At 34.4% G+C, this 10,513-nt stretch overlaps 2 protein-coding genes across 6 annotated transcripts in view; both read left to right on the top strand.

The window, feature by feature from the left end:
• LOC119833135 overlaps positions 1–4,177 on the top strand; it is a 63,623-nt gene extending 59,446 nt beyond the window's left edge. For all 5 annotated transcript variants that reach the window (XM_038357044.1, XM_038357045.1, XM_038357043.1 and 2 more), the window contains 4 exons: positions 513–630; positions 1,273–1,427; positions 1,796–1,937; positions 2,348–4,177. In XM_038357044.1, the coding sequence (XP_038212972.1) occupies positions 513–630; positions 1,273–1,427; positions 1,796–1,937; positions 2,348–2,542 (610 nt within the window). In that variant the 3' untranslated portion in view covers positions 2,543–4,177. The remainder of the gene's footprint in view (positions 1–512; positions 631–1,272; positions 1,428–1,795; positions 1,938–2,347) is intronic.
• A 2,042-nt stretch (positions 4,178–6,219) lies between these two features.
• LOC119833137 (MD-2-related lipid-recognition protein-like) lies at positions 6,220–9,489 on the top strand. The gene is made up of 4 exons (XM_038357050.1): positions 6,220–6,359; positions 7,758–7,871; positions 8,466–8,638; positions 9,380–9,489. The coding sequence occupies exons 1-4, from the start codon at positions 6,281–6,283 to the stop codon at positions 9,467–9,469; spliced, it is 456 nt and encodes a 151-aa protein (XP_038212978.1). The 5' UTR covers positions 6,220–6,280; the 3' UTR covers positions 9,470–9,489.
• Positions 9,490–10,513: the final 1,024 nt, after the last annotated feature.

Genomic DNA, 10,513 nt, shown 5'->3' on the forward strand with positions numbered 1-10,513 from the left:
CCATGTCTTGATCATCCTTCAGATCACACGTAACTATATGTCCCAGGTATCGGAAAGAATTAACAAATTTGAGCGGCTACTTATAAAGGAAAACAGATAGGGGTAAGTCCCTAGACGTTGCACCGAAAAGCATTGCAACCGATTTATCTACGTTATAGACAAGGTGGTGCTTTTCTGCACCTTTCACAAACGGCGAGTAGTTTACGTAGCGCGCCGACCGAGGGGCCCAACAAGACCATGTCGTCAGCATAGCTCAGATTATTCGTACAAATACCATCAATATAGCAACCGACCCCGGTCTCGTTAAGCTCCTCGATCAGCTGGTTAATGTAGATAATGTTGTAGTTGTAGTTAATGTTTAAACATCCCACTTAGGAAGAATGGTAACAATTTAATATAAATTGCTTTACTTTCTAAGTTGTAACTGATTTGCAAGATTAACCATCCCATTTACCTTCCATGATGAAGTATACAAATCCAAATGGCTTAATAAAACTCCTTATACATCGCAGACTGTCATCCAAGCGGCGCTACGGCAGCATGTCGTCTCTGCCGTCCAGCTCGGTGAGCAGCCGACCGCAGCGGGACAAGCGCCGCTCGTCCGACCATCGGAAGAAACATGACATGAAGGTGATTCCATTTCAATCCCTTAATTTTATAATTTCAATGTCCCGCCGAGGGTGTTACTATGCTCAATGATACTTAGTGGTAGTCTTGCAAAGGCTAATTAAGATTTATTATTGGTACGATTAATTATATGTGGAAATCGTAAAAGTAATTGTGCGGGTGACAAAAGTCGACGGGTGGCCAATTAGGGGTGTACACGTAGTGTTTTAAAAATTCATCTAATAGGGATTGTACGTATTTTTTACGTATTTAATTAGCGTATTAAAAATGATTGTTTCTATTGAGCATAGGACACCATCCGCGAGACATATATACAGGATGTATATTACCTATTTTGTAGAAAGAAAAGAAAGAAAGAAGAAATCTTCTTTTTTCTTTCTTTCTTTCTATATTACCTTCTTTCTCCAATTTGATTAATCACCTGCTTGTTGTATAGTTTATTTCTTTCTACTTCTTTACTCTTATTTTCTCTATCGTTTTCTAAACTGGACCAGTTCCCATAAAATTGTGTGTGCATATCGGGTAGATCTGAGAATCGGCCAACATCTATTTTTCATTCCCCGAAATGATAAGCAAAAAGCAGAGCAGCGTTTACCGGGTCAGATAGTTATTACATATAATGTAACTTCGATACTTGCATTGCAGGGCATCAACAAGCGGTTCCAGCGGCTGGAGTCGCACGTGGTGACGCTGGCGCGCTCGGTGGCGCACCTATCCAGCGAGATGCGCACGCAGCATCTCGTCATGCAGGAGATGGACAACATCCGCGCAGAGATTGCCGCGCTCCGGCACATGTACAAGTGAGTACTGGCAGCCTCAAGGAAAACTTCTATAATTGTTGCGAATTTCTCGTATAAAATTTTGCGTATAAAACAGAGTCATCATCATCATAAGCTCATATATGTTCCCACTGCTGGGACACAGGCCTCCTATGAGGGTTCAGGCCGTAATCCACCACGCTGGTCAAGTGCGGGTTGACAGATGTCACATGTCGTCGTTTTATTCTTGGGCATGCCGGTTTCCTCATGATGTTTTCCTTCACCGTTTTTAGCAGTGGTGATGTTATCCACATGCGCAGATAAATAGAAAAGCTAGCGTAATGCATGCCGAAGCTCGACTCCCACACCAACCAACCGCCAGGCTAACATAGGTGTTACCATGCTGCCAGGTCGCAGCAGCACATCCGCGCGGGCCCCGGGCGGCCGGCGGCGCACGCGTTCGGCGACCCCGAGCGCGTGCGGCGCCTCACCAAGTTCTTCGGCGACGAGCCGCCGCTCATGCGCCTCTTCCTCAAGAAGCTCGGATACGAGGTACCACCCGCCACACATACACACATACAGCCCTCATCCATACATTACGTCACATTACAATACAATATACTTTATTTAACACATATAAATAAGAAAGATTAACAAACCAAGATGAAGAAAACAAGAAACTACTAATACTTAATTTCAATGTGGCAACAATTAGAAAAAGTTTGTGCTGTATGCCTAAATAATATTAGCAAATTTCTTTTTTTTTAAGTTATTCTTAAGTCGTATGTGGCATAACGAACACAATTTGGTTGTGATAATATGTAAAACTTTATTAGAACTGTGAAAACCTGACTTACACCGTGAGCTTCGTTGATGAATTCCAAAATGCTATTTCCATGTAACTTTCATCATAATTATATCAATATACTTAAAACTCTAAATCTCATAAAATCTTTTTCCAGAAATACGCAGCGCTACTAGAAAAAGAAAAAGTAGGGGCGGCAGAATTGCCCTACGTCGGCGAAGACAAATTGCGGGCCCTCGGCGTGCCCCTGGGCCCTCGCATGAGGATACTGAAGGAGGCCGGCATACACCATGACATACACTTCCCTAGAGACGATCCCAATACAACCACCACTACACTGGCTATAGTTTAATTGTCAATGAAATGGTTTTGTTACAGCGCCATCTAGTTGTTAATACCGACCCCACTGCTGCCACAAATTCTATGCATTTTATTGTACATTTTACTGAGAAACTGACATCTATTTGGGTTTTATCATAGCATTTATTTGTGTTCAGATGAATTCATCATGAAAATATAATTTCATTCACATAAAAAAAAAATTGAAAATTTGACAATGTAGGATAAACGTTCCCGAACACGCCTAATGCTCCTTTTGCTAACGTAAACTTAAAAATACAAAAATATCATATCATGGGTTTAATGCCTATGAAATTTTGATTCTGAATAACACTTCAAACGCAACAATATTAGAGTAAAAGTCTTCAAACTTATCATATTATGTTTATTCATAGAAAATCCTTATTGATGTATAACTTCGCAAAATGTTTTTAAAATTATTCAGTTCAACGTTAAAAAGTTTCTAGATATTAATCTAGATGGCGTTGTATAGTCTAGAATGTTTTAAGTATAATTATACATTAAATTTTCTAAACTGGTTAAAAAGTACATTCTAATCTTGAAATGTTAAACCTCATTCCTTTATAGTTTGTTACAAAGGGACAAAAATTCAAGTATTATTAACTTGCTTCTTATAAATAAAGATATTGATAATGCTTTAATAGAAATTAAATTTACCCCAATACTACAAATGAGTCGTTAAGGTAATACTCAAAAAATTTAACTGTAAAAAATAAGAATTAAAAATTAAAAAAAAAAAGAAATTGTACAAATCACAAGTTCCGAATTTCGTCTTAATTACGCTCAGAATAAGATACAAAAAAGATCTTACAAAATAAAAAAAAAAAGGTTTAAATTTATATTTTAACTCCTCATACACATTTAAAACTGACAGACTGAGCTATATAGGCTATATTTAAGCATAACAAACTTTGTAAATATAAATATTTATAAAATTAAGACGAGTCTTATTTCGTGTTCAATTATGTACTTAGAATAAATGGCGGCCATGCATTTACAATATTGCGTAAAATAATGTTGTTATACAAAACAAAATTTTAAAGCTGCGATAAAGCAGATTTATTCTTTTGATCACAAAAAAACCTGTTTATAAAATATATACTTATTTCTTTAGTTTACCTGTAGAATACGAATTTTTATAAGTATCTGCACAAATTGAAAATTTTATAATCATGTTATTGCGCTGTATTATAAATGCATGAGCCTAATTAGTCATAAAACATCTTAATTGTTTATTACTATCAATAAGTAGACAAATATTCGAATTGTATCTTACTTTTATATCTATTTTATATGAAAACTTGGAATAAACAAACGTCTCACTTTATTAAAATATATATAACCTGTAATATAAGATAGAGAGAGCATATTATGTTAAAATCACTTCTCATAATATCTAGAATATACATTCATCTTTTAATCATATCTTTGAATACTCAAATCTCAATTTTAAATGAATTTGTATACATTAAGATTAAATTGTTATCTTCTCTTTTATATGCCAAAGACGGAATCCGGCATAATTTAATGTAAATATCTGTATATAAGTAATATAACAACGAATTACAACTCACCTTTTTATTAGACGTATTTTTTTTATTTTTGTAAATAAACACTCTCATACTGATTTTTGGTTTTTTAATTCCTGAATATCCGTACCATTGATACCAGAAATCAATAAAACCGTTTCGATTAAATTAATAATGGTGATCGATTACATTAAAAATAAATCTTAATATGTACAATTGAGGTGACAAATTGTTTGTCCACTACCTAAATTACTGAACCGGTTTTAAAGAAATTTTGCGCACTGTTTTTATCCGACTTGAAAGGTAGGATAGTCCACATCTCAATTACGACAAATAATACTCAATATAAATAAAATGCATTATATATATTATGTATATGTTCTGTTTTATGGAATTGGTTGGACAATGTATGACAATTTCTTTTATGTCATAGCAGGCAGCTGAACTTGTGGTTCGCCTGACGGTAAGCGATCACCACCAAAGGTATACATCTGCGAATGTTCACGGGTAGTCATCCGGTCATTCATCCATCATCATATGGGCGGTGGTGATGTCATAGGCGGTATTGCAATACGCTACCCGATTTTAAAGGATATGGGATAAGGAAAGGATTGATGTTAGGAATAAAGGAATGGACTGGGAAGGGTGAGGAAAAGGAAACGTTCCTCCGGGCGTGTTTTATGCTCCAACTAGAGTATAAAACACGCTTTAATGATAGAATCAACTAAATTTAATTTTTAGTTTAATAGCATTGAAATGCTTTATAAATGAGAAAGGATCACGGATGGCCGAGAGGCTAGGCGTTGCTACGGTTAGGCAAGAAACGCAGGTTCGTATCCTGCCTCGTGATCAAATTTTTTCTATTCTTTCAAAATTTCTCAGAATCAACTAAATTTCCTCACTTTTTATACAAAATTTACACAAGGAAATTATTTAATACTGATAAGGATGGGCCTTATCAGGAGAATAAGGTGAAATCATGACATTTAAGTATTATCAGCGATCCCTGATAAGTGTTAGGTTTGAATAAAATCTCTCCATTCAAAGGTTACATGCATCATACAGGTGAAGCTAATACAGCGTCTTAAAAAAACAAATGCAGTTCACTGTAATTACAATACATTACCGTTTTAGCATCGCTACAGTCGTCAATTAACAGTAATAAAGGATGTAATTGTTTACAAGTCGCCTGAATAACAAGTCATTATTGATACCTCGAACCGGCTCGCCGATAAAGCAGCTAATATCATTTGTATGTCCGTTCATAGCTAGCATTTTCAATGCGCTGCCCATTCAAAACGAAGTATCAAATATATCTTTGAAATCAATTTACTAATCGATGAATTAATATTTCACACGCCATGGTTGGTCTTCTAATATTAATTTAAATGTTTTTTCCGTGCATCACAAGCAAATTAAATATCGTTGTGTTATGCTTAATCCTAATTAATCAAATGTAGAGATTTTCAAGTCGCTGGAAGATGGAGTCAAGTGGATCCATTGAATATAAATAAATTGTAATACAAATTGATATTAAGGATAAGGCCCGTCTAGATTTGTCTAGCATCTCTAAAGAATAGTTCTTTGGTCTGTACCGCAGTCTGTAACCGACTACTATAAAACATACCGATCTCATTGCGTACAAGGTAATTCGAAGGAAATTATTTTAGTATTATAAAGCATATTTATACAGAGTAACAACATAGGCTATTTTTATTCAAACTCAGTCGAATAAGAGGCATGAGTTAAGTTAATTAACGAAACATCATATATTTGATAAGAATTTCCGATACAGCCATACGTTCAATGATTTATGTAAAATTTTGTTTTAGAGTCTTGGACATTTATTTAAAAGTTTAAATCAGTACAAACATTTTATTTGTAAAATTACCAAGCTCAATCAAAATCTAATTAGACGTAAACGACGGCATTGAAAAAGAAAACATTGAAATAAATACAACTTTAGCTATTAATCATAATTTGCAGAATCTGTTAAAACAACAAACACGATTATAAACAAAACAAGACATTAAACTTCGATTAGCACACAAACAAATCCAGGCTTCGCGCATAGCGCGTAAAGTTCTCAATTAAAAACAATTTCTGGCGAGCTCATTATAGATAAATCAAAGGTCGCATGTCAAGTGATAAATTTGATCATTGGCCATTAGTGCATAGTGCGTGGACGTCTCTTCTTGAAAATGGTCAAATACTTGGTTTTTTTGGCGCTCTTTGCCTTTGCGGCTGGCGACTTGGCGGATTTCAAGAAATGCAGCGAATGTGAGTTTCTTCTAACTGTTTACAAATAACATCAAAACACGTGTCAATTATATGTTACTAGCTTTTTTGGCTTCGCACGCGTTCAGTTCGGAGAAGTTTAATGGATGTTATTATACATATAAACCTTCCTCTTGAATCACTCTATCTATTAAAATAAATCACATGAAAATCTGTTGGTTAATTTAAAGATCTAAGCATTCAGAAACACATACACAGACGGCATAAAGCGACTTTGATTTGTACTATATAGTGAAGGGAACAAAACTTTATGAAATGAATTATACTTGTTTTTTATTCAAATTTATTAACGAAATGTCTATTAAAAGATGTCCCTTAGCACATATATAAGACGTTTCTTCTAGATCGAATTTCTCTTTATATTTCTCTTTTTTATTTTGAAGTCACTTGAAAATGTATTCAAGTGACTCCAAAAAAGAAAGAGGTTTTCACAATTCAACTGCTTTTTTTGGCTTCGTACACACATTTTGAACATTCCTTTTGTAATTTGAAAGCTGGTGCCTCCCGCGAGGTCCCATTCGAATTTGGTCTCATTTCAACAATTTGAAGTGGGCTAAGTTCAATGAATTCACGCAAGTGGCGTTCTATGTTATATGCTATACGAACAAGTAAGCTTAAATTGTGTCTTTTTCTATTTAATGCAATGTTTTATTATAAACGTAATTCTATAAAATTGGGATAACTGTAATTATAGAGTGTATTATGTGTGTTTTAAATAAATAAATAAATTGTTGATAATACTTATTTCATGCATATTAAATAAACCGATAACAGCGAGTGTCTGTTTCGGTGCGTTCTAAGTTCAATCATCCTCAAAGTCCGCTCTCGAACTGAGTTCAAAGTTATACATGTTATCGTCTATTGTTTATTCAATAAAGAGTAGGAATTCGTGCACCCAACGCACTGGCACAAGCGTTTATACATTAGAGGGTCAAACGGTTTATCTGACTTAAATGATAATGCCTAAAATCCGGCTCTTTAGTCTCTATACTGAATATGTACTTGCTTTCCGTATGAACAATTTTATTTAATTTTTTGTGCCTAAAATGTAGTCCACGTTGCATTTTTGTAACTGTTATTATGTTCCATCTGTTATCTTTACGTGCAAGTTCTTGACCGTCCTTTTTTGATGTTTTTCGCTATTTTGGCGCCAAACCTTAACGCGAACTATCTGTTTTTGTTTTCGATCTGTTCTCTTTACGAGGAAGCTCGTGACCGACCTTCAGCAAATTTTTTTCGTTACTTTGAACACCGAAGTTTCCGTTGTAATGGCAATAATAAATGAAGACATTTTGAAACGGTTAATTGATAGTCTTACTCTATAAAAACCGATATTTAATTATCGATATCATTACAGCAACACTACCTTTTTTCTTCCAGCACCAGACGATATGTGCGTCATCAACGAGGTCCGTGTGACCCCCTGCAAGAAAGCCAGCTCGTGCAGACTGAAGTTGGGAACCATTTCATCTATCAGCTTTGATATGACACCTGGTATGCTTGTGTTAGCAATGAATATTCACCACTGATGTTATGAATGAATTATAATTAGAGTCTATTTACAAAAATTATTTGAAAAACAAAAATTAAATCGAACTCTCCCTAGGTTCGGATCCAAAATATATCCAGCATGTAATTTACTATCTATGTAGAAGAACATAAATGAAACAACCAAAAAATGGAATCACATATTCCTAGAATCGTCCGTATTTCATAAAACTAAGCAACTAAATAAAGAAAAGCCTTTAAAAACACTATAAAACTATCACCTAAATAACCACAACTTCCTTATTCCTCAAAACATAATAGCTATCAACATTTAACGAACATCGTTAATCAATGTAACAAATAAATTAACAAATCATATTATTTTCGGTCTAAAAGTCGTTCCTATCTTATATATGTTCTAATAATACTTAAGCATGAATCATTTGAAGGTTTCTCGTTGAAACACTAAATATTCGAAGCACAAATATCTAATGTGGGTGCTACATCATTCAAGTATTCGGAATTAAGAATGTATTATGGACGAAACAGAGTACATTTATGTACGCATCTTGCTGAATGAAAACATTTGTCATTTTCCAGGATTCTCTGCATCCAAATTGAAGACCGGCCTCTTCTGGGCGAGTAACAACGGCGATGTGCCCTTCCCTGATCTCTTTGAAGCAGATGCTTGTCAGTACACCGGCTGCCCAGTAGAAGCTGGCAAGCAACAGACCTTCGATTACAGCTTGCGGCTGGGAAAGAAATTGCCATCTGTAAGTACCTTTCACAGCTTTTGTAGATAGTGATTCAAGAGGAAGGTGTATATGTATAAAAATTCCCGAAATTCCCACGGGAACAGACACAAGTCGGGTAAATGTAGTCCATTGTATGAAAAGCATTCCTAAAAAGATTGGTTATCTATTGGTGTTCGCTGCTAAATCTATTGGTGATACAAAAAATAAACACAATCAAAGTACATTTTATTTTATTATTTAAAAAGGGGTATAATTTTAATTATATAATATTCGTATGATGGTATTAATCTATCACTACATAGTATATAACAAAGTCACTTTCTCTGTCCCTATGTATGCTTTAATCTTTAAAACTACACAACAGATTTCAATGGGGTGTTTTTTAATAGATAAGAGTGATTCAAGAGAAAGGTTATATGTATAATAACATTATAAATTTCTCCGAATTTAACGCGTGCGAAACCGCGGGCAAACGCTGGTATAAATTTAATGACTCTATAATCAAGGTTCGATATCTTACTTTATATACCTCTTTAAATTATTAGTAATATTATACATATGCACCTTCTACGCCAAAAAATTTTAAAAATTAATAAAAATTTTAAATACACTATCAGAGTAATTAGCACTTGTTTTTGTCATAGTTAAACAATACATTTTAGCTCATGCTTATTTGAGTTTCGCTAGTTTGAGACCAGATGGCGCTGCTTTTCTATAAATATTTGCTATGTGAAATTGATTAATTTAAACTTGTTCCAGGGTAAATACCTCTTCAAGTTCAAGGTTTGGGACGAACAGAACCCAAACATGATTTGCTGTTTCAAAACCAATGTTGAACTGAGAAAATAAATATATTTTTGAATATTTAATTTCTTTATTATTAAACATCCTGCGACCACAAGAACGTAGTTGTCATATTGGCCATTGAATTCAAGTTGTAATGATTATTTTTAAGACAAGAAATTAAATAGGAAGGATAATTGTGTTCTATTATTTTTTATCTCTATTGTCTTTCATTGACCTGTGTATAAGACGTGAGATAATCGAAGGGTTCTAGGTTTGATCAACGGTGGGGACTCAAAAAAGTCTCGGACAGGCAGTACACAGAAGGCTGATCAATAACACATTAAGAGAATCGATCAGTGAAACAGATGTACTTATCATCCGCCAAATTGTTTTTGAAGATGTTTTAGTTTTGTTTTATATACAGTAAAAATTATAATTTTCTATTGTATGGGCCTTCTGAGCAGCGTTGTCTGATGCTCTCGAGAGACATGTGAGTTGAACTGTATGAAATATCAATAATATTTTGTTGTTGAAAACTGTGCTGTTATTTGCCACTTCGGACAATAAAAAGTCATTTAAGATTTGTTCATGAACAAGAGAGAAAACAATTCTGATGATTTATAATAATGTTATCCGTGGATGGGGAAATAATAAATTCATATTGTATTTGTAAGCAACACCCAAACGTTACATAAATTTAGGGTTCTTATATCGGTAATTAATAGTGGTGACGTACTTACAATAATTATTAAAGCCTATCCTACGAATCCTACTTATGTTATAAATGCGAAAGTTTGTGAGGATAGATGTATGTATTTATAGATGTTTGTTACTCTTTCACACAAAAACTACTGAACCGATTGAAATGTAATTTGATACGTAGGTATTTGGACAACTGGAATAACAAATAGGCAACTTTTTATCCCGATATTCATACGCGATACAGACTTACGCGGGTGAAACCACGGGGCGCAGCTAGTTAACATTCTCTTGAATATACCAACATCCACATAGCTATATCGTGGAACCAATAATTACAGAAGCCCTAAGATTGTTGAAATATAATCATATCGTTAGAACACCATACGCATTTTCCAAATAATTGAT

Source organism: Zerene cesonia, chromosome 16, assembly GCF_012273895.1.
Source record: "Zerene cesonia ecotype Mississippi chromosome 16, Zerene_cesonia_1.1, whole genome shotgun sequence".
Taxonomy (NCBI): domain Eukaryota; kingdom Metazoa; phylum Arthropoda; class Insecta; order Lepidoptera; family Pieridae; genus Zerene; species Zerene cesonia.

Excerpts from the sequence above, each read along its gene's own strand:
- LOC119833137 (XM_038357050.1), top strand. The coding sequence starts at position 6,281 with ATGGTCAAATACTTGGTTTTTTTGGCGCTCTTTGCCTTTGCGGCTGGC. Across the intron at positions 6,360-7,757 it reads TTTCAAGAAATGCAGCGAAT|CACCAGACGATATGTGCGTC; the intron begins GTGAGTTTCTTC and ends TTTTTCTTCCAG. Across the intron at positions 7,872-8,465 it reads CAGCTTTGATATGACACCTG|GATTCTCTGCATCCAAATTG; the intron begins GTATGCTTGTGT and ends GTCATTTTCCAG.